The 22,589-nt window shown below is 46.5% G+C and overlaps 1 protein-coding gene across 1 annotated transcript in view; it reads right to left on the minus strand.

Annotated features, from left to right (window-relative positions):
* Positions 1–22,589, minus strand: part of MBOAT1 (membrane bound O-acyltransferase domain containing 1) — an 84,944-nt gene that overhangs the window by 46,708 nt on the left and 15,647 nt on the right. The window contains exons 2-4 of the mRNA XM_040432798.1: positions 8,857–9,002; positions 6,991–7,068; positions 4,985–5,080 (exon numbers count right to left, since the gene is read on the minus strand). Coding sequence (XP_040288732.1) covers positions 4,985–5,080; positions 6,991–7,068; positions 8,857–9,002 — 320 coding nt within the window. The remainder of the gene's footprint in view (positions 1–4,984; positions 5,081–6,990; positions 7,069–8,856; positions 9,003–22,589) is intronic.

Below are 22,589 nucleotides of genomic sequence, written 5' to 3' on the forward strand. Positions count from 1 at the left end.
AAGTTCGGAAACTTGGACTGGTTTCCACCGGAAAGACTGGGCATAAGAGCTTCCCGGGTTGGCGGATATAAATTGTGTGGCATACCGGTTTGTCTCTGCCACGACTAAGTCCAAGAGCTCCGCAGTCAAGAACAGCTCAAAAAATCCCAGGGCCGAACCGATATGAGCCGTCTCAACCCGAACTCCAGACTGGGCGGTGAAAGGGGGAACTAATGGTGCGGCTGAAGTTGGTGACTGCCAATCAGGGTTTGCCAGCACCTCAGGGATTCTAGGGGCTCTACGGGCCTGTCTGCGCGGTGGCTGCGACGGGGTAACTACTGCACGTGCCACCGTACCAGCTTCAACTGCCCTTCTGGTGCTCGCCACGTCACCATGTTGTACGGCAGTGCTGGTACTAGGTCCAGGAAGGGCTGCGCTGCTGGTGTATGCCTCACCACGTGATCCGGCAGCGACAGCCCCACTCTGCTGCTCTTGAAACGGATCCTGCGCAACCTGTGGTCTAGCGACACGGGGCGGGGTACGCCTGGTTCTATCAGGGACCTCCACCTCCTCGTCCGAACTTTGGGTCAGAGAGCCACTGCTTTCCACAGGTTCATATTCTGACCCGCTAGATTCGTCAGATGAGGGTTCCCATTCCTCATCCGACTGGGTCAGAATCCTGTAGGCCTCTTCAGAAGAATACCCCCTGTTTGCCATTTGGACTACTAAATTTAGGGGTATTCCCTGAGACTACCCAAGAAAAAAAGCAAACCTGTCTTACAAAGGGGAGGCTAGCGAAGTACCGGAGGCCGCTGCGGTTGATAAAAAATATCAAAACAGATTTTTTTATCGCCGCAGTGCGTGTAAAGTGATTGTGCAGTGATCAAAAAATATATATTTTTTGTCACTGCGGCGGGGCGGGCGTGGGTGAACGCACGTGTGGGCGACCGATCAGGCCTGATCGGGCAAACACTGCGTTTTGGGTGGAGGGCGAACTAAAGTGACACTAATACTATTATAGATCTGACCGTGATCAGTTTTGATCACTTACAGATACTATAAAAGTACAAATGCTGATTAGCGATACGCTAATCAGCGAATCAGTGACTGCGGTGCGGTGGGCTGGGCGCTAACTGACGCTAAACTACCTAACCAAGGGGCCTAAACTATCCTAAAACCTAACAGCCAATACTAGTGAAAAAAAAAAGTTTACACTGATCACTTTTTGTCTTTCACTAAGTGATTGACAGGGGGCGATCAAGGGGTTAATTTGGATGATGGGGGTGATGGAGGGTGATCTGGGGCTAAGGGTAGTGTTTGGTGGGTACTCACAGTGAAGTCTGCTCCTCTGCTGGATCCAACCGACGAAAAGGACCAGCAGAGGAGCAGAGAAGCCATATAACAGATCATATTTACTAATATGATCTGTTATCTGGCTTCTGATTTGATTTTTTGAAAATCGCCAGCCTGCCAGCCAATGATCGTGGCTGGCAGGCTGGTGACGAAATACTTCTTTAACTTTTGCCGGCCCGCGATGCGCATGCGCGGGCCGGCAATGCCCGAAATCTCGCGTCTCGCGAGAGGACGCACCGGCGCGTCCACCCAGAGAAACAGGACCGCCGCAAAGACGCAATCCTGCGTACGGCGGTCCTGAGGAGGTTAATATTGGGGGTCTGATTGGTGATCTGACCTGAGGTGTAATGAAAAATATTTTTTTTCTTATTGTCCCCCTCTAAAACCTAGGTGCGTCTTATAGGTCTCCTTCCTGAACTGCAGAGCGGTGCCCACTTCCATCCATGAGCCCAGCTGCCCAGAGCACTGATCCTGAGCCTGCTGGAGTTTTCAGAACTGTAAGTATTTACAGTAATTCACTGTAAGCTATATTATATATATTACTTGGTTTATGTGAGTAAGGGTGCTGGGTGGTTGGAGAAGGGGGGGGTGGAGAAGGGGGAGGGAGGGGTGGATGGAGGGGTGCAATACTATCTGCACATTGTAAAAAAAAAAAGGGAAAGGGGGTGCTGGGGCTCTAAGCTTTGGGGGGGTCTGCTGAGCTAATGGATGCCCCCCTATGGCAGTAGCACCCCCATATATGGCAAAAAAATTATTTCTTGGGGGAGGGTGTGACACAATTTTTCTAACGCACCGGGTGACACCAGCCGCAGCAACGCCACTGCCTAGAGCCTCTATTCAATTGTACAGTTTTCTACACTAAACATATCCTTTGCCTCTAATATTGTAATCACTTTATACAGTAAATAATTACATTCGATTTCAGTAACTCCAGCTTGGTATGATATTTATTTTGCCAGTGAGGCTATATCTCTTATATTATAAAAATGAGTTTCTGTCTGTCTGTCCCGACATCTGTCTGTCTGTTCTTTATGCGCGACCAAACGACTGGACCGATCTTCACCAAATTTGTACCGTTCCTGAGATATTCCCAAAATATGACCTGCATTAGCCAATGCAAGCCTGCAAGTCTTTCTCTTCAAATCTCAACTGCCATACACACAGCTTTACTCCAAGTTTCCATAACAACCCAGACATTTTTCTTCACTGCTGTAGGTCAGCTTAGGCTAGGGCTACAGGACGACAATAAGTCACACGACACAGGGCACAACTACGCTGCTACATGCATCCATCTTGGATGGATTTTTTGCGACTGTTGTGACGCCGTCGAAGCATGTCGCAGTGCGACACCATAATAGCCTATCATTATAAAAGTTGTTGAGACAAAATGTCGCATGACACATGTCGTCGTGTAGCCCTAGCATTAAAGAGGCGGGCACTGTGGAGGTCACTGTTAAGTTGGCAGGGGCCACTATTAAAGGGGCAGGGCACTGTGGAGGACACTGGTAAGTTGGCAGGGGCCACTATTAAAGGGGCAGGCCTCTGTGGAGGTCAGATTTAAAGGGGCGGGCACTGTGGAGTTCACTGTTAAGGGGGCAGGGGCCACTATTGAAGTAGCAGCTGCTGTGGAGGTCACTGTTAAAGGGGAGGGCACTGTGGAGGTCACTGTTAAAGAGGCGGGCACTGTAGAGGTCACTGTTAAAGGGGCAGGCATTGTGGAGGTCACTGTTAAAGGGGCAGGGGCCACTATTAAAGGAGAATCTGCTCTGGAGGTCACTGTTAAGGTAGCAGAGTACTGTGAGGTCACTGTTAAGGAAGCGTGGTACTGTGGAAGTCACTGTTAAGGGGGTAGAGGCCACTATTGAAGTAGCAGCTGCTGTGGAGGTCACTGCTAAAGGGGAGGGCACTGTGGAGGTCACCGCAAAAGGGGCAAGCACTGTGGAGGTCCCCGTTAAAGGGGCGGGCACTGTAGAGGTCACTGTTAAAAGGGGCGGGCACTGTAGAGGTCACTGTTAAGGGGGCAGGGGCCACTATTAAAGGAGCATCTGCTGTGGAGGTCACTGTTAAGGCAGAAGGGTACTGTGAGGTCACTGTTAAGGGAGCGTGGTATTGTGGAGGTCACTGTTAAAGGGACGGGTGCTGTGGAGGTCTCTGTTAAGGGGGCAGGGAACAGTGGAGGACACAGATAAGGGGACGGTCCCCTATGGAGTTCAGTGTTAAGGGGCGGAGTGCTGTAGAGTTCACTGTTAAGGGGGTGGGCCCCTGAGGAGGTCACTGTCAAGGGAGTGGGGTGCTGTGAAACTCACTGTTAAAGGGGCGGTCTGCTGTGAAGGTCAAAGTTAAGGGGATGGGCTGATGTGTTGGTCCCATTTTAAGAAGGCTGGGCACTGTGGGGGTGTCAGTGTTAAGGGGTGAGGGGGCTGTGGAGTTCACTGTTATGGGATATACTGTCGATATATTTTAATAACACACAGAAACATTAAATAAAATAGATAAAATATACCTGTGCGAAGCCGGGTCCTTCTGCTAGTCTCTTAAATATATAAAAATGAGTTTCTGTCTGTCTGTCTGTTCTTTATGCGCGACCAAACAACTGGACCAATCTTCACCAAATTTGGCACACAGGTACATCAGGTGTGCAGGAAGGTCGCATGTCCCTTATCAGCCAAAAGAAGCTCGCATGGCCCTTAGTCTCCACATACACAAAGTTTTACTCCAGGTTTCCATAACAAACCAGCCATTTTTCTTCACTGCTGTAGGTCTGCTTTAGGCTAGGGCTACACGACAATAAGTTGCACGACACATAGGGCACAACTACACTGCTACATGCATCCATCTTTTTCACGACTGTCGTGTCGCAGCATGTTGCATGTCGCAGTGCGACACCATAGCCTATCATTGTAAAAATTGGCGCGCAACACATGTCGTGTAGCCCTAGCCTTAAAGGGGCAGGGCGCTGTGGAGGTCACTGTTAAGGGGACAGACCGCTGTGTAGGTCACTGTTAAGGGGGCAGGGAACAGTGGAGGTCACAGATAAGGAGACGTCCCCTATGGAGGTCAGTGTTTAGGGGCGGGTGCTGTATAGGTCAATGTTAAGGGGGCAGGGTACTGTGAGGTCACTGTTAAGGGAGCGGGGTACTGTGGAGGTCACTGTTAAGGGATCGGGGTAGTGTAGCAGTCACTGTTAAAGGGACGGGTGCTGTGGAGGTCTCTGTTAAGGGGCAGGGAACAGTGGAGGTCACAGATAAGGAGACGTCCCCTATGGAGGTCAGTGTTAAGGGGCGGGTGCTGTATATGTCCCTGTTAAGGGGGCGGGCCCCTGAGGAGGTCACTTTCAAGGGAGTGGGATGCTGTGAAACTCACTGTTAAAGGGGCAGGCTGCTGTGAAGGTCAAAGTTAAGGGGATGGGCTGCTGTGGAGATCCCATTTTAAGGAGGCGGGGAACTTTGGGGGGGTCAGTGTTAAGGGGTGGGGGGCTGTGGAGTTAACTGTTAAGGGGCCAGGGTGCTGTAGAGGTCACATTTATGGGAGATACTGTCGGTATCTTTTAACGACACACACAAACATTGAAAGAAATAGATAAAATATATCCGTGCGAAGCAGGGTCCTTCTGCTAGTATTATATATGCTTGAGCAGACAGTTTATACTTACCCAGAAAAATCTGTCGTGAGGATCCCGTAGTTGAATATATACACTCGGTTAATCTGGCATAGCGTTAGGTATCCCAGTGCAAGTATAAAGGAGTAACTGAAACACATAGCAGATTGCATCAGTATTTATTCTCAATATTATCTCACAACTCTTCAGGAGGAACATCAAAGAATTCAGTAATTTCAGATAAATTGTGAATTACAGTTATTTGTAGTCATATTTTAGGATAAACCCCACCCAAAGCACCAAAAGGGAAATAGTGAGCCAAAATACAGATCCATCCTGTTTCTATTGGATGCAATTACTTTCTTTTAATATATACATTAAAGGAATGGCGTCCATGCGTATTGTGAGGGGTAGCTTTCTTTTAGGGGATCATCCTCACAGATACGGCTTCAGGACACCAGGTTTAAGGTCCAAACAGTGCATTTATTGTGGCACACCAGCAAAAGCAAAACAATAGACACTCGCCCGTCCAGGCTCTAACTAAACACAGTATTCCTGACTCACCTAAGTCCCCGTTCACACCCTGTGATCACATGCGGCTTTCTCAGCCAGTAGTCCAGCTCACTTCCAGGCTGTAACAGTCAGTCCAGGCTATCTCCCAGCCTCATGGTCCCTCAGCCTTGCCCAGCTGAGACGACATTCACAGAGCCTCCAGGCCTCTGTCCACGGGTAACACACTCCCCCCTTACTGATACCCTGGGAGGTGCTTTATGCCAGGCTGAGTACATCCAGCTGGTGGAATAGGGGTATGGACCGCATTATCCACCCCTTCCTTGCCTCTAACCTGTGTTAGACCTGTCACTGTCTCACAGTATGCACAAACAGGAAGAGGAGCATGCCAGGGATATGGCGGATGACCTCAAAGATCAACCAACCTGGAAGAGATAGTACTCACCAGTATAGGCAAACAATGGCGTCTTTATTCACCTGCAGTGAATCCAAGACGCACACAGGCATAAAGACGTCCCTGATTGCATATACTCCATCTTCTTTCTTAAATGGGTTATATCACAGCATTATCAAAATTTTTCAAGCCAGCACCTGGATCTGAATACTTTTGTAATTGCATGTAATTAAAAATGTAAAATAGCCAATGAGCTATTCAATAAATGTATCTGCATAGTGCCACCTGCTGTTTGTTCTTATTCATATTTTTTGTCCGTCTCACTGAGCTGGTCGAAAATGCTCAGGTTAAAAATTCAACTGCCACCAGCCATATGTTCTGTTAGAAAGTGCGGCAGTTATAGGGAGAGAACTGCAGCATACAGGACATGCCCCCTGAGCTGCCAGGCTGCAGATAATCTAGCAGAGCAATCGGAGCAGTGAATGTGGAGCTCTCTGGACCCTTGTGAGGTACAGGGCTGGTTCTAGCTTTGTTAGGCTACTTTCACACTAGCGTTCAGAGCGGGTCCGTCTGATGTTTCATCAGACGGATCCGCTCCTATAATGCAGACGTTTGTATCCGTTCAGAACGGATCCGTCTGCATTATAACTTAGAAAAATTTCTAAGTGTGAAAGTAGCCTGAATGGATCCGTCCAGACTTTACATTGAAAGTCAATGGGGGCGGATCCGTTTGAAGATTGAGCCATATTGTGTCATCTTCAAACGAATCCGTCCCCATTGACTTACATTGTAAGTCTGGACGGATCCGCTTGCCTCCGCACGGCCAGGCGGACACCCGAACGCTGCAAGCAGCGTTCAGGGGTCCGCTTGCTGAGCGGAGGCTGAATGCCGCCAGACTGATGCATTCTGAGCGGATCCGCCTCCACTCAGAATCCATTAGGGCTGGACGGATGCGTTCGGGGCCGCTTGTGAGCCCCTTCAAACGGAGCTCACAAGCGGAGCCCCGAACGCTAGTGTGAAAGTAGCTTTAAAAAGGTATTGTCATGTACTATATGTTGTCAATTTTCATTTTTTACACCAATCATGGCACAAACCCTTTAAGACAACACTTTTAAGGTAGCACACAGGAAACGTTTGCTTTATGCTCTCTCCTTACCTGTGAACTTTTTCCATACTTGCATAGATCATGATGCAGTAGTTCAAAAGAACCAAAGAAAATATGTGCAAGGAGTACCTAAAATATAGAAGGCAAAACATCACAATAGATTTATAAGCTTCTATAACTTGCTCCTGAGGAAGGGGATTTACTTCCCCGAAACGCGTCAAGCTCATTTTAATTGGAATAAAGCATCCTTCTGATGCTACATCCTGTGAGGTCCCTGTTTTACCACTCTGGGAAAAGGAATCCATTAGATCTGTCAAGCGATCTCGGTGAGGGAGGTGAGGGTACGAGTGGATTGAGTTTATCTCATACTCCCCTCCCTGGTAAAGTAAGTGGTTAATATACCGTTTCAAAAACAGTATCTACCGCACTCAGAAGTATGTAGTTGTTTTTTTATCTTTTACTTTGTAATTCTTCACTAACACACCTGGGATTGGCATTTCTTTGGCGCCCCCACACTTCAGATGCACTCTGTATATATTCCTTTTTTAAGTTTTATCTTGCTCTATATTCACAGTTCACCCATTTGGGTTGAATTAAATACATAGGGTGTAGCCTTAGTGTCCAATTCCGCAACACTCCATCATTTAGGTATTCCCCTGGCACTGTGTAATCCTCTACCCCTCTTATCCCTTTTTCCCTTCTTCCTAACCGAATTCTGCTTACATTTTACAACTCCTTTTTTTTTGTTAACTCTTGGAGCGACAGATTATTACTTACCTGGCTACTGGCCATGAGGAGGGCTCAGGTGGCCCCCTGGGCATCAGCCCACCGGGAAATTTCCCTTTAGAGTCTATGGCCAATCAGCCCCTGCCTCAGCCAAGGAGGAAGAGGGGGCAACTACTGTAGCCAAGAAGAGCAGCTTAAAACTAGCAGGGGGAAGTGGGGTTAGCTTTACCCCCAACATGATTGAATACAATAGCATGTCTGAGGCAAGAGAACCGGTGGTGACGGGGAGCAGACAGCACACAGGTAAATTGCACAGGAGAGCCCCGCGTCTCACCTGGTAGAGAACATGGGCTGGCGTGAATGTGGGAGGTGGAATGGAGGCTACTGGAGTCCAAAAAAAGTAGGGCTATGCACGCTGAGCACTCTGTATGCCAAAAGGACACTCTTTTCATATAGGCTGGGTACATGGATGCCTGCAGGCAAGTGTGAGTTTACGTCATGTAATAGCCCTGGTGTACACTGCCAAAGTGTCTAAAAAATGTGAACTGGAAATTATACTTTCTACTCTTCCCAGTAAAAAAAAACCAAAAAAAAAAACCATTGTAAGTCCACAAGATCCCTCATATCCATTGTGGAAACTAGAAAACTAAAGCTATGATGAACATATGAATGTGAATGTACCACTATGAGCCCCCCTTGAAGTGGACACTTACCACTAAAGAGGAACCTTTTTCTCCACACAACAGTGGGACATTCCATATTTCTCTATTCCATCCTCAGGATAGGTCATCAATATCAGATTGCTGGTGCTCTGACTCCCGACACTACGAGGGCTGCATCCTCTTTAATGTTTACCTGCATGCCATCTCCCTTGTACCAGAGGAATTACAGTTTTTCATCCCATTCACTTAAATGGGAGAAGCAATAATTACACTGCAACACCACTACAAAGCAGGCTGTGCGCAGGTGAACATTGAAGATGATGCAGCGCTCGCACGAAAGCCGTGCCCCCGTTAAAAAGCTGATCAGCAGGTGTGCTGGGAGTCAGACCACCCCTGATTTGATACTGATTACCTATTCTGAGGATGGATCATCAATATCATGAATCCGGATAACCCCTTTAAGCCCCAGCCCAGTTAAGTAAAAAGAATAATAGGTGGACCATCACATATAACTGCATTTACAACTTACCATCCAAAGCAAAATACTGCCAGGTAAACACCAATGATTGTGGCGATGCCATGGCGGATAGAGGCATGTGCTTTTCTTGGACTCAGGTAGGTACGGAACCACACAGCAATGACAAGAGCAAACAGCTGACACGTCACAAAGTTGACCTGAAATAAGAAAGATGTTCTGAGGGCATGGCAAAGCCATTCCATACAACGAAGATTTAAAGGCTATGTACACCTTGGAAGGCAATTGTACTTTTTACTATCACTGGTCATCTAATAACTCTTATCTCTATTATATTAAGAGGTCAAACACTTTTTTAAAGTGGTTATATCAGCAGGATCAACCCTATTAAACCAGACATACTGCCTGGTAGGGCTCATCATGCTGATTAAAACTATACCTTTCTTTTGTTTGTATGCTAAACGGCTGCGGAGATATCAGCATTTTTATTCATATGCAAATTAGCCATTCAAGCACTAAGAGGCGGGGCTGAATCATCTGAGCACTGCTATGTAACACAACACCCCCCTTTCCCCTGCCTTCTCCTTGATTGAGAGGGCAAAACATCAGGCTAAGGGAATAGATGTGTCCTGGCTTATACATATCTACTGTATATGTGTGTATTATACACACTCTGTACTATAGCTAAACCACACTGAGATCTGCTCAGAAAGCTAATCTACATATCACTGCTTTATTCACAGGCACAATATATGATCATATAGACACCAGTAGGGTTGTATTAGGTATCGAATTATCAATACCCAATCAATACTTTTGTACCCGGATCGAGTTGATACCGGGATTTGCCATTTACCAATACTAGGCTGCGCTACTTCGCAGCCTAGTATCAGAGAACATGGCGCGGGCTGCTCTCAGCGCTTGCCATGTTCTCCTCAGCAGCACAGTGGAGAAGGAGAGAGTCTCTCCCTCCCTACTGTGCCGCTGCTACCAATGAAAAGAAAGAGGGGAGGGGCTGTGGCCACTGCCAATGAAGATGACTAACCCATTAATACAAATACAGGTGGCGGGTGGCGGATGCAGAATCACATAGCCGACAGACGGCCTCTATGACAGAGCCTATATGACAGGGCGCGGCAGTTTACCCCTCAGTGCCTAAAGTCTACAGTAACTTGGACACTGCAACCCAATAATAATGTATTTATTTCTGCATTCTCCATCACATATACCAGCATTTCCATTTTTGAGAATCTATAAAACATTTGCATGAAACGTGTAACTTGCCAACAAACCCTTAAACTGGATACAAAGGAAATCATATCTATAACACATAGGACCTGGATGAACGGAACTGGCATATGCTTGATCTTCAGAACTGTGTTTTATCTTTTTATTTCAAACGTGCAAAAAAAATTTAAAAACCACAGTGATTTTGCCGCTGCAAAACTTTTCCCTCCTAATATGGGGTAGTTAACTTCTGGCTCATGGGGAATTTTTGCATTCCTATGGATCAGAAGACTAGAATTATAAATTGGATTTACAGTAATCCCGTAAAGAATGCCAATATGTGTTTTTACAGCGATCATAAATGGACTTTATTCTAAGCCACCGCCTTTTTACAGCGGCCTAGAATAAGCACTGCACTGGTCTTCTGCAGTGGAGACAGTAGGTGATCATCTCTTATATGACAGCCAGGCTCCTGCTCTAACGGCCTGGATCGGCAGAAGTGCTGTTCCAAGCTGTTTCACCACTTAGATGCCACGGTCAATAGCGACCATGGCATCTAAGTGGTTGAGAAGGAGAGAACTCCCTCTCTCAGGCATTGGCACCCCAATGAAGGAGACTGTGGGGCGCCAATGTCTGTACACTAATACAGTGTTCCTCAACTCCAGTCTTCAGGGCTCTGCTACCGATCATGATTTGAGAATATCCCACAGAATGAATACCTGTGGTAAGTCCTGATGCACTGACGCTAATTATATCACCTGCTCAATACTAAGGAAATCCTGAAAACATGACCGGCAGGTGGGCCCTGAGGACCGCTGTTGAGGAACCCTGCACTAAAAAATACACTAATGAAGGCCCTCGGGCCTGCCTGCAGGATATGGGCATCAGGCTGTCAATATGCTACTGGCAGTATAATACACAGTAGTACAGTGCATTACAGAAGAGATCAAAGGATCGCATGTCCAAGTCACCTTGAGGGACTAATAAGTGGTTAAAAAAAAAAATCCAAGTTCTAAAATATATACCTTTTCTATAGAAAAAATAAAGTTCACTTCACATATTTAAAAAAATACTAAGCAGGTGGCTCACTTTGATTTGCCACGACAGGTGCACAAGTTCAGAAAACACCCCTTGGCTCTATTAGGTAAATATGGATTGGATAGAACCAACACTCAAAACAATCGGAATATACGTGGAAATAGATTAAAATTATTTATTAAACAATAAACGCTAGATAAGCTAAATCCTGTGTACATCAGGGTAAAATTCATAAAAATGACATAAAAGGCATATAAAACATATGTGTCAACCAAATGAATATATATCTCTAATGTAGAGAGATCTCAATGCTGAGCACAGCAGGCTGCATCCGTGTCCCCCCGGTTGGGTAAGGCTATTGGATCGCAGGCGTCTGCGACACAGCAGAGTTAGTGTGTTTGAGATATATTCGGTGGTATATTTGCATACAATAGTACTATGTTTAAGATGGATTCAATAGGGGGGCGTGGTCTGGCTGCCTAGGCGGATGGGTGTGTAGAGCCTGAGCTCCTGCTCCAGCACCGTCTAAAGCGACAAAAAAGCGGACTTCTCATCTAACACTGAGACCCAATTGTACTTCCTAGCAGGGAGAAACATCCCCAGACATGACGGGGCGAAGAAAGAAGGTGGCCAAGCAGCCTAAACTCACAAAGTTTTACTTTTCTAGAGACGCCGGAGAAATCCAAGATGGCGCCGGAAATGACACAGGCCCTCCCGGTAAGCGCGCAGTGACTACAGACGCGCCGCTGACTTCCCCTGCACCGAGCCTGCGGAGATCACTTTCAGACTCGGCGCTTCACACCCAGCTGGGTCTGGGGGACGGAGAAACGGACGTAGGCGGGGGTCCAGACGAAGCCGCAAATCGGACCGAAGCATACGGCCAGGGGGGCAGAGTCCACTCACCTGGCGGGACTTTGCGGGACCTCGCCTCGGGCCACCAGGACACTACATGGTCACAGACCAGTTGGGGGACTGTTTCTACACCTCCGGGGGGGGCCACTAAGCCTGTCCAGACAACCCCAAATGATGAGGGGGAAGCGGCGCTGCAAGCGTTACTAGTGTCTAATACTGCCCTCACAGACACTGCCATGAGGGACATGCTGATCCTACAGAGGCGCTCAATGTTATTGGACATAAAGTCCATAATAGCTCCGATACGCTCAGACATTGCTGATCTGGGGGCCCGGACGGACCATCTGGAAAATAAATTTGGGGACTTTGCGGCCTCGCATAATGCGTTGATTGACGCGCACGCTGATTTGGAAGCAGAGGTGGAGAGCATTAAAGCCAAAATGGCCGACCTGGAAGACAGAAGCAGGCGAAACAATATCAAGCTGAGAGGGATCCCAGAGTCGGTGTCCCCCAAGGATATCCCGGATTACGTGCGGTCTCTCCTGAAAGCGGTGTTACCGGACTGTCACGAGAGAGATCTGGAAATAGACAGGGCGCATCGTGTACCGCGCCCACGCCACCTGGATGAGTCGGTACCCCGAGATGTACTAGCTAGGGTGCATTTCTTCAAAATCAAAGAACAGCTGCTGGCATCTGCGAGGAAAAACGGAGGTCTTCCTGCGCCTTTCCACAAGGTGCTCATATATGCGGATCTGTCTGCGGCTACCCTGCGACTGAGAAGAGCCTTTTTACCAGTCACAGCGTCCCTTAGAAGCGCGGACATACCTTACAGGTGGGGTTTCCCGGTACGCCTGTTGATCCATCATGGGGGAGAGATCCATGCTGTTAAGGCTTTGGAAGAGGGGCTGAAGCTACTACAAAGATGGAACATCCCTGTCCACGCAGCTGAGGAAACTTCACACCAGGCCCCTGCTAAAGTCAGGAAAGACTGGTCGAGAGTTCGCTGAATACAGCCTCTTTCAGGGCGAGTGTACCTTGCCAATCAGGTGCTGTACGTCAGTACAGGTTTTTGTCATCCTTGCATGCCTTTTTGTCCTAGGTTGCAGACAGGACATTTGCCCTACACTTGGTAAGGAGTCTTATTAGGCTCTGTCTGTTTTATGTTGAGATGTTATTGCTGTCGTACCTCCTCTGTTTTGGGGGGCTGCAGATGTTGAGTATTAACGATTTGCCTGTATCTACAAGTGCTACCTTGGTCAGGAAGACGCGGACGTCCTCGCTGGGAGTCGTTCCGTGTCTGATTTCTACTTTATTACCTACTACTATGCAATTGCTGTTTATTCTGATATATAATGGTAATAACCTTTGCTAGTCTGAATGCCAATGGCTTAAACAGCCCTATGCGTAGGTCCCATATGTGGAGGGAAGCTAAACTGTTGAAATGTGACATTTTGGGAATTCAAGAAACACACTTGATTCAAAGTGATGCGTTTAGGTTAAAGCACCCTCTGTTCCCCCACATATTTCAGTCACACTTTCATACGAAATCTAGGGGGGTCATGATAGCAGTTAAGAATACAGTTGCGTTTAAGCATATAGCGGACCATGCGGATACTATGGGGAGATATGTTATACTGATATGTACACTAAACAACGTGATGTTCACATTAGTAGCATTATATGCACCCAATAAGGGTCAATTACATTTCCTCCGCAAGGTTTTGAAGGTGGTTAGAAAAAGGCAACAGGGGAAACTGGTGGTTTGTGGGGACTTCAACGTAACTGCAGACCCTATGGTTGACACATCTTCGCCCACAACTAGGGCCACCCCCTCCCTAGCAGATACTTTCTGGAGAGAAGAACTATATGACGTATGGCGTATACACCATCCGTCCGCCAGGGACTACTCATTCCACTCAGGAGTTCACAATATGTACTCCAGATTGGACATGTTTCTGGTGGACAGAGCACTTCTCCCACACGCGCAAGCCTCCTCCCTAGAAAATATCAAATGGTCGGACCACGCGGCTATAACTCTGGAAGTCTCGGAAAAGGTTAGTACCCCTCAAACATATATGTGGAGAAGTAGTCCATTCCTGTTAGCTGATCCCCAATATAGGTCCAAAATAGAAGCAGATGTGAAGGAGTTTTTCCAACTAAATGATCCCTCGCAAACAGACCCCGTAACTCTGTGGAACACCCATAAGGCATTCGTTAGGGGCTCCTTTATACAGCAGGGGGCGATTAGGAAAAAACGCATGGAAGCCAAGATGACAGACATATTGGCCAGATTGCGTCTGGTGGAAACTGACAACAAAGCGAGACCTTCTCCACTTCTGGCTGAGGAAATAAAAGGCCTCAGACAGGAGTTGAGAGGATATATGCTTTCCACCTTTGAAAAAATGCACAGAAAATCGAAGGCGTCCTATTATTCACAAGATAATAAGGCGGGGAAGTTGTTAGCTTCGCGTTTTAAGGCCCGGTGTATTAAAAGTAGAATACCTCATATTATTCATCCACATACGCAGGAGAAGATCTATTCCCCAATAGATATTGCCAATGGCTTTAAGGCGTATTATGCTGATTTGTACAACTTGCGTAATACCCAACCTACGCCAGATGAGATCAATGCTCAAGTTAACCACTATCTTAGGTCCCTGGAGTTACCCGCATTGGATAGCTCCCAGCTCCTAGGTCTTAATTCTCCGATTGAGGCCGGGGAGGTGGAAGCAGTGATCACGTCCCTTCCAAGAGACAAGGCGCCTGGCCCGGATGGCTTTGCCAGTCACTACTATAAGGAACTAAAACAGATCATTAGCCCCTTTCTAAAAGAGTTCTGTCAGTCAGCTATGAATCGTGGTTCCCTGCCAGCGGAGAATTTGCAAGCTCTAATAATAACTCTCCCCAAGCCTGGCAAAGAACCGGACAGGCCCCAAAATTTTAGGCCAATTTCCCTGCTAAACCAGGATGTAAAGATCTACGCGAAATTACTGGCCACTCGTTTAGCTAAAATTCTCCCAGCACTCATTCATGTGGACCAAGCGGGATTCGTCCCGACCAGGCAGACTTATTACAATACAAGACGCCTCCTAGGTATTTTGCACCACGTCCAGAGATATAAGATCCCTACATTGGCTCTTGCTCTCGATGCGGAGAAGGCCTTTGATAGGCTACGCTGGGCCTTTGCCTTCTCAGTACTGGAAACTATGGGGATAACGGGACACATACTCACAGCCATTAAGGCACTGTATAGCAACCCTACGGCTAGGACATTTGTGAATGGTGCCTTATCTGATATATTTGAGCTCACAAATGGGACGCGTCAGGGGTGCCCCCTTTCCCCCCTTATATTTATAATAGCCATGGAGCCATTGGCTCAGGCGATAAGAAGGGACAACGACATAACAGGGGTTACTATAGGTGGATGTTCTCATGTCATTTCCCTGTATGCAGATGACGTCTGCTTAACCCTAACCAACCCTCTAGTGTCTCTAAAGGAAGCAATGGCTCAAATTTCCCAATATGGGGTCCTTTCATATTACCACTTGAATGCCTCCAAAACGCAGGCCTTGCCTTTTAATATGCCGGGTCACCAGGTAGGAACTTTGCACAACTTATGGAAGTTTGACTGGAGATTGGATAGCATTAAGTATCTAGGAGTGAATGTGTCCTCATCCCAAAGCCTGCTGTATACCCAGAATTATGAGGCTTTATTGCAATCCACGGAAAGGGAACTCTCGGATTTTGCCAAATATGACACCTCGTGGTTGGGGAAGATTGCGGCGTTCAAAATGTTTGTCCTGCCCAAGTTCTTATACTTGTACCGCACCCTACCAATTTCCATCCCTGATAAATTTTTCTCTAAAGCACACTCATTGTTATCTAAATATATATGGAACGGGAAGCATCCTAGGATAGCTCGAGAAATAATGATAAGGGAACGCAATAGGGGGGGCCTAGCATTACCTGATTTGAAAATGTATTACATTACTTCGCTAGTCTCCATGTTAAAGGGGTGGACTAAATCCTCTCAAGATCTACCATGGGTCCAGCTTGAGGCTTCCCAGGCTGCTCCGTATTCCTTGGAGGGTCTGTTAAACCTGCCATTTTGGACAATACCCACTCCCACACAGTTAGGCCCGGTGGTATCAGCATCCTTGAAGGCGTGGTCCAGGTATCACGTCCTAGCAGACGCAGATAGTCCCCCTACAATTGCTTCTCTCCCCTTTTCAACTATATGCGCATTGCTTCCCCAAACAGATCTGTCGCTTTGGACGTCAGCGGGTATACTAACTGTAGGAGATTTATTGGTGCAAGAGGTGTTGCAACCATTTCAGTGGATCAGGGACAAGTTCTCTATTCCTAACCAAGAGTTCTTCAAGTATCTCCAGCTTCGTCACTTTCTGCAGGGCCTGCGGCCATCCGGAGTAAAAGTGGACAGATTGGCTAGGTTGTATCTTACCAGTGGTCTGAAAGGCCTGAAATCCCTTTACAATACCATTCTTCACTCAGAGTCCTTTAAACGTTCGCATTTGATGGTGGCGTGGGAGAAGGACATGAATCTGTCTATTTCTGAAACGGAATGGCTGCAGGCCCTCGGAATGATACACAAACATTTAAAGTGCGTATCCCATGTGGAATCTGCTATTAAGACGGTTCTACGGTGGTATTATACCCCGGATAAACTAGCAATAATGTATGACTCGGTCTCAGATAGATGTTGGAGAGGCTGCGGGGGTAGAGGTACTTTGTACCACATTTTGTGGCAATGCCCTGAGATACAAGCATATTGGTCGCAATGTAAAGGGTTATTGGCTGAACTTATGCCACGGGGAGTGGTTTGGTCACCGCAAATGGTCTTACTATTAATAGGTCTTGACGCTTTACCGGTCCGCTTAAGGGCCATTCACTGTATCTTTTGTGTAACAGCGAAGCTACTATTGTTACGAAAGTGGAAGTCCCAAGATATACCAGATATAGCTGAATTGACAGCTGCAATTAACACTTCTTATACGTATGAGAGAATTATAGCTATGGGAGGAGCGGGGTATAGTAAATTCCTCCTAAATTGGAAACCATGGGCAGACTCTAGTTACAGTGTCCAATTTTAACATTACGGACGAGATATAGGGAGACCCCTTTGCAAGCAGGCGAGCCTGCAATTGTCTTGGGCTGGGAAAGGTTTGTTGGAAGTTGGGAAGGTTGGCCATTGGCTTCGGAAATAGTAGACTTAGGTAGCCACTTACTCCTAATCAATGCTAACTTCGCTGATAACAGGCATTTATTGTATTAAAGTGATGCATTATATTGTTTGCCAATCGGGAATGCCCGAGGCTTTTATGTTCCTTTATACCGTGTTAAACTTAATAAAAAATTATTGAATCAAAAAAGATGGATTCAATAGCATATATCCCACATAGTCCTAAATGCATATGATTGCACCAACGTGTAGGATAAGGGATAAGGAATAATCAAATGTGGTCTGTATTTTGAACCATGGATGGATTGTCCAGCACCTATAGCGGTCTCAGATTCAAAGTCAATTGCCCAGCACGTCTGTAATCACAGTACCTGTGCCGCCTCTCATGCAGAAAATCGGTATAGTTCCACTGAACTTGATGTTACTCACTGTGTCCCCGTGTAGGCTCACTCGGTTAGGTCTGCGGAGGGATTTCTACCGTGGCGTCCCACGCTTCAGCCTTTCTCCGCTGTGTTTGTGTCGGGTCCGGTTTGTACTAGGATCCCGTCTTTACTCTCGCGAGAGACCTGTGTTAGACCTGTGTTAGCTGTTTCAGCTGTTTCACTTCGGTGAGTCTTACAACACTTCTTGATCTTCTGTAGGTGGATATATTCTCTCCGTCCTTTTAGTACATGGCCATGTACCGCTGAGATGATTCTTTTACAGCTAATACGCCCAGACGCGTTTCGAGATATCTTATCTCTTCCTCAGTGGGTATAAGATATCTCGAAAAGCGGTACATGGCCATGTACTAAAAGGACGGAGAGAATATATCCACCTACAGAAGATCAAGAAGTGTTGTAAGACTCACCGAAGTGAAACAGCTGAAACAGCTAACACAGGTCTAACACAGGTCTCTCGCGAGAGTAGAGACGGGATCCTAGTACAAACCGGACCCGACACAAACACAGCGGAGAAAGGCTGAAGCGTGGGACGCCACGGTAGAAATCCCTCCGCAGACCTAACCGAGTGAGCCTACACGGGGACACAGTGAGTAACATCAAGTTCAGTGGAACTATACCGATTTTCTGCATGAGAGGCGGCACAGGTACTGTGATTACAGACGTGCAGGGAAATTGACTTTGAATCTGAGACCGCTATAGGTGCTGGACAATCCATCCATGGTTCAAAATACAGACCACATTTGATTATTCCTTATCCCTTATCCTACACGTTGGTGCAATCATATGCATTTAGGACTATGTGGGATATATGCTATTGAATCCATCTTAAACATAGTACTATTGTATGCAAATATACCACCGAATATATCTCAAACACACTAACTCTGCTGTGTCGCAGACGCCTGCGATCCAATAGCCTTACCCAACCGGGGGGACACGGATGCAGCCTGCTGTGCTCAGCATTGAGATCTCTCTACATTAGAGATATATATTCATTTGGTTGACACATATGTTTTATATGCCTTTTATGTCATTTTTATGAATTTTACCCTGATGTACACAGGATTTAGCTTATCTAGTGTTTATTGTTTAATAAATAATTTTAATCTATTTCCACGTATATTCCGATTGTTTTGAGTGCCGGTTCTATCCAATCCACTTCACATATTTGTCACTGCATCTGTAACAACCTGCACTATCCAATTATATTAAAATTTACCCAGCAAAGCAGAATTGCTGTATTTTTGCATATTCACTACCAAAAATGGAATGAATTGTGATATGTACCCCAAAATGATACCAACCAAAAGTACAAGTCATCCCACAAAAAAAATCAAGCCCTTACACATCTCAGTCGAACGAAAAGTAAAATAATTATGGGTCTTGGAGTGTGGTGCTGCAAAAACATTTTCTTTTTGGTAAAAAGGGTTTTATTATGCAAAAGTAGTGAAAAAAACAAAAAACTAGTAGTAATATATATGTAAAAAAAAAAATATATATATATATATATATATATATATATATTTGTGTAAGGCGCTTACAATAGTACAGTGAGGAACCCTAGGAAATAGGGTAATGAACGTAGTCGGTTGTGGTGTGCCGAAACCGAAGATGAGGTAGGCCTGAGAAAGAAGAGGGCATACCCAAGGAAAAGATATGGAAAGGAATGAGTGTGAATAAGTGGAGTGGTGGGAGGGTCAAGCAGTTCAGACCTCGGACGGTACAGGAGCCAGGTAAGGGGAGTGCCTTAAATAGGCTGGAGGTGGATCTCAGCCCCTCCCACAAATCCAGGCAAATTGCCTTGATACTTGTGTAAGGCGCTTACAATAGTACAGTGAGGAACCCTAGGAAATAGGGTAATGAACGTAGTCGGTTGTGGTGTGCCGAAACCGAGGATGAGGTAGGCCTGAGAAAGAAGAGGGCAAAAATGAAGAGAACAAGTTTATTGCAGACAATCAATATACGTATTTCTCAACCAGACATGTTTTTGAAAGCAACCCTAACCTCCTGAACTGGATGGGTATGTATCGCGAGTGAGCGGATGATTTTCAGCGCCCTGATGTTTTCATGACATGAGTTGGGATGTTGGCACTGGAGGCTGTGGATGCAGCTCTTATACGAAAGGAGTGCCCTGAGTAGTTGGCCGCGTTGAGGCTTAGTTGTGAGAGGGAAGACCTGACATAAGTCATGAAGGTGGTGGTGGTGAGTACAGAACTTGCAGCTGTAGAAATAGCTGTGAGGGTAGAAGATTATGACGCTGCCTGTAGGCATCAAGAACCCTGACTGGACACCATCTGTTGTGCGTGGGGTAGTACGGAATGTTGATAGGAATGTGCTGACAGTTCTTGGAGTGAGGTAAGATCAGTATGTAACGATCCATGTGTTTTGACAAGTGGGAGACAAGGAGGAAAGGCGTAGCTGTTCAGACCTTGGACGGTACAGGAGCCAGGTAAGGAGAGTGCCTTAAATAGGCTGGAGGTGTATCTCAGCCCCTCCCACAAATCCAGGCAAATTGCCTTGATACATATACACACACACACACACATAAATATACACTGCTCAAAAAAATAAAGGGAACACAAAAATAACACATCCTAGATCTGAGTTAATTAAATATTCTTCTGAAATACTTTGTTCTTTACATAGTTGAATGTGCTGACAACAAAATCACACAAAAATAAAAAAATGGAAATCAAATTTTTCCACCCATGGAGGTCTAGATTTGGAGTCACACTCAAAATTGAAGTGGAAAAACACACTACAGGCTGATCCAACTTTGATGTAATGTCCTTAAAACAAGTCAACATAAGGCTCAGTAGTGTGTATGGCCTCCACGTGCCTGTATGACCTCCCTACAACGCCTGTGCATGCTCCTGATGAGGTGGCGGACGGTCTCCTGAGGGATCTCCTCCCAGACCTGGACTAAAGCATCTGCCAACTCCTGGACAGTCTGTGGTGCAACGTGACGTTGGTGGATAGAGCGAGACATGATGTCCCAGATGTGCTCAATTGGATTCAGGTCTGGGGAACGGGCGGGCCAGTCGATAGCATCAATGCCTTCGTCTTGCAGGAACTGCTGACACACTCCAGCCACATGAGGTCTAGCATTGTCTTGCATTAGGAGGAACCCAGGGCCAACCGCACCAGCATATGGTCTCACAAGGGGTCTGAGGATCTCATCTCGGTACCTAATGGCAGTCAGGCTACCGCTGGCGAGCACATGGAGGGCTGTTCAGCCCTCCAAAGAAATGCCACCCCACACCATTACTGACCCAATGCCAAACCGGTCATGCTGGAGGATGTTGCAGGCAGCAGAACGTTCTCCACGGCGTCTCCAGACTCTGTCACGTCTGTCACATGTGCTCAGTGTAAACCTGCTTTCATCTGTGAAGAGCACATGGAGCCAGTGGCGAATTTGCCAATCTTGGTGTTCTCTGGCAAATGCCAAACGTCCTGCACGGTGTTGGGCTGTAAGCCCAACCCCCACCTGTGGACTTCAGGCCCTCATATCACCCTCATGGAGTCTGTTTCTGACCGTTTGAGCAGACACATGCACATTTGTGGCCTGCTGGAGGTAATTTTGCAGGGCTCTGGCAGTTCTCCTCCTGTTCCTTCTTGCACAAAGGCGGAGGTAGCGGTCCTGCTGCTGGGTTGTTGCCCTCCTACGGCCTCCTCCACGTCTCCTGATGTACTGGCCTGTCTCCTGGTAGCGCCTCAATGCTCTGGACACTACGCTGACAGATACAGCAAACCTTCTTGCCACAGCTCGCATTGATGTGCCATCCTGGATAACCTGCACTACCTGAGCCACTTGTGTGGGTTGTAGACTCCGTCTCATGCTACCACTAGAGTGAAAGCACCGCCAGCATTCAAAAGTGACCAAAACATCAGCCAGCAAGCATAGGAACTGAGACGTGGTCTGTGGTCACCACCTGCAGAACCACTCCTTTATTGGGGGTGTCTTGCTAATTGCCTATAATTTCCACCTGTTGTCTATCCCATTTGCACAACAGCATGTGAAATTGATTGTCACTCAGTGTTGCTTCCTAAGTGGACAGTTTGATTTCACAGAAGTGTGATTGACTTGGAGTTACATTGTGTTGTTTAAGTGTTCCCTTTATTTTTTTGAGCAGTGTATATATATTCGGTATTGCTATAATCATACTGACCCAGGGAGTAAAGTTATCATCATTATTTATGTCGCAAAATGAATGTTGCAATATTTACAACGTAAAAACTAAATGATGATATTGCTGGTTCTTTCCCATCCCCCCATAAAGAATTAAAGTGGTATTCCCATCTTGTGAATCAGTTGTCATAAGTATCTGATCGGTGGGGGTCCGACACCCAGAACCCCCACCCATCAGCTGTTTGAGAAGGCAGCGGCACTCCTGTGAGCATCGTGGCCTTCTCTCAGCTTTCCCTAGGACAGTGATGACACGTTCATCATTCACATGGCCTAGGTGTAGCTCAGCCCCATTCAAGTGAAAGGGGTTGAGCATGATACCAAGCACAGCCGTTATACAATGTACGGGGCTGTGCTTGGTGAGCTGTGAGAAGGTCGCAGCACTCCCAGGAGCACCAGTGCCTTCTAAAACAGATCATTAGTGGGGATCCTAGGTGTCAGATCCCCACCAATCAGATACTGATGACCTATCCTGAGGATAGGTCATCAGTATTAAAATGTCAGAAAAACTTTTTAAATCCGAAATAGCATAAATAATATCTTACTAAATACATTCAAGTTTCCATCTTTAATCATTTTTCAGATATCTGTATTTCATTCTTTGTCGTGTTTACTGTTAGTAGCCTATGGTCACAGCCACCACTGCGATACAGCAGCGGTGGCTGTCATTGTGCAGTTTCTATCTGCTTTGCAGTTTTCCATGGGGACCTTGGGAAGGCACACGCCAGAGCTTTCTGCCCGGCTACCTATACTCTGCTGCATAGATGTCTATGGAAGGCTTCAGGGCATGTTAGGCTCTCTCATACATAAACTGGACTTGCAACTATTTAGCATATGATTA

Source organism: Bufo bufo, chromosome 5 (assembly GCF_905171765.1).
Source record: "Bufo bufo chromosome 5, aBufBuf1.1, whole genome shotgun sequence".
In the NCBI taxonomy this organism is placed as follows: Eukaryota; Metazoa; Chordata; class Amphibia; order Anura; family Bufonidae; genus Bufo; species Bufo bufo.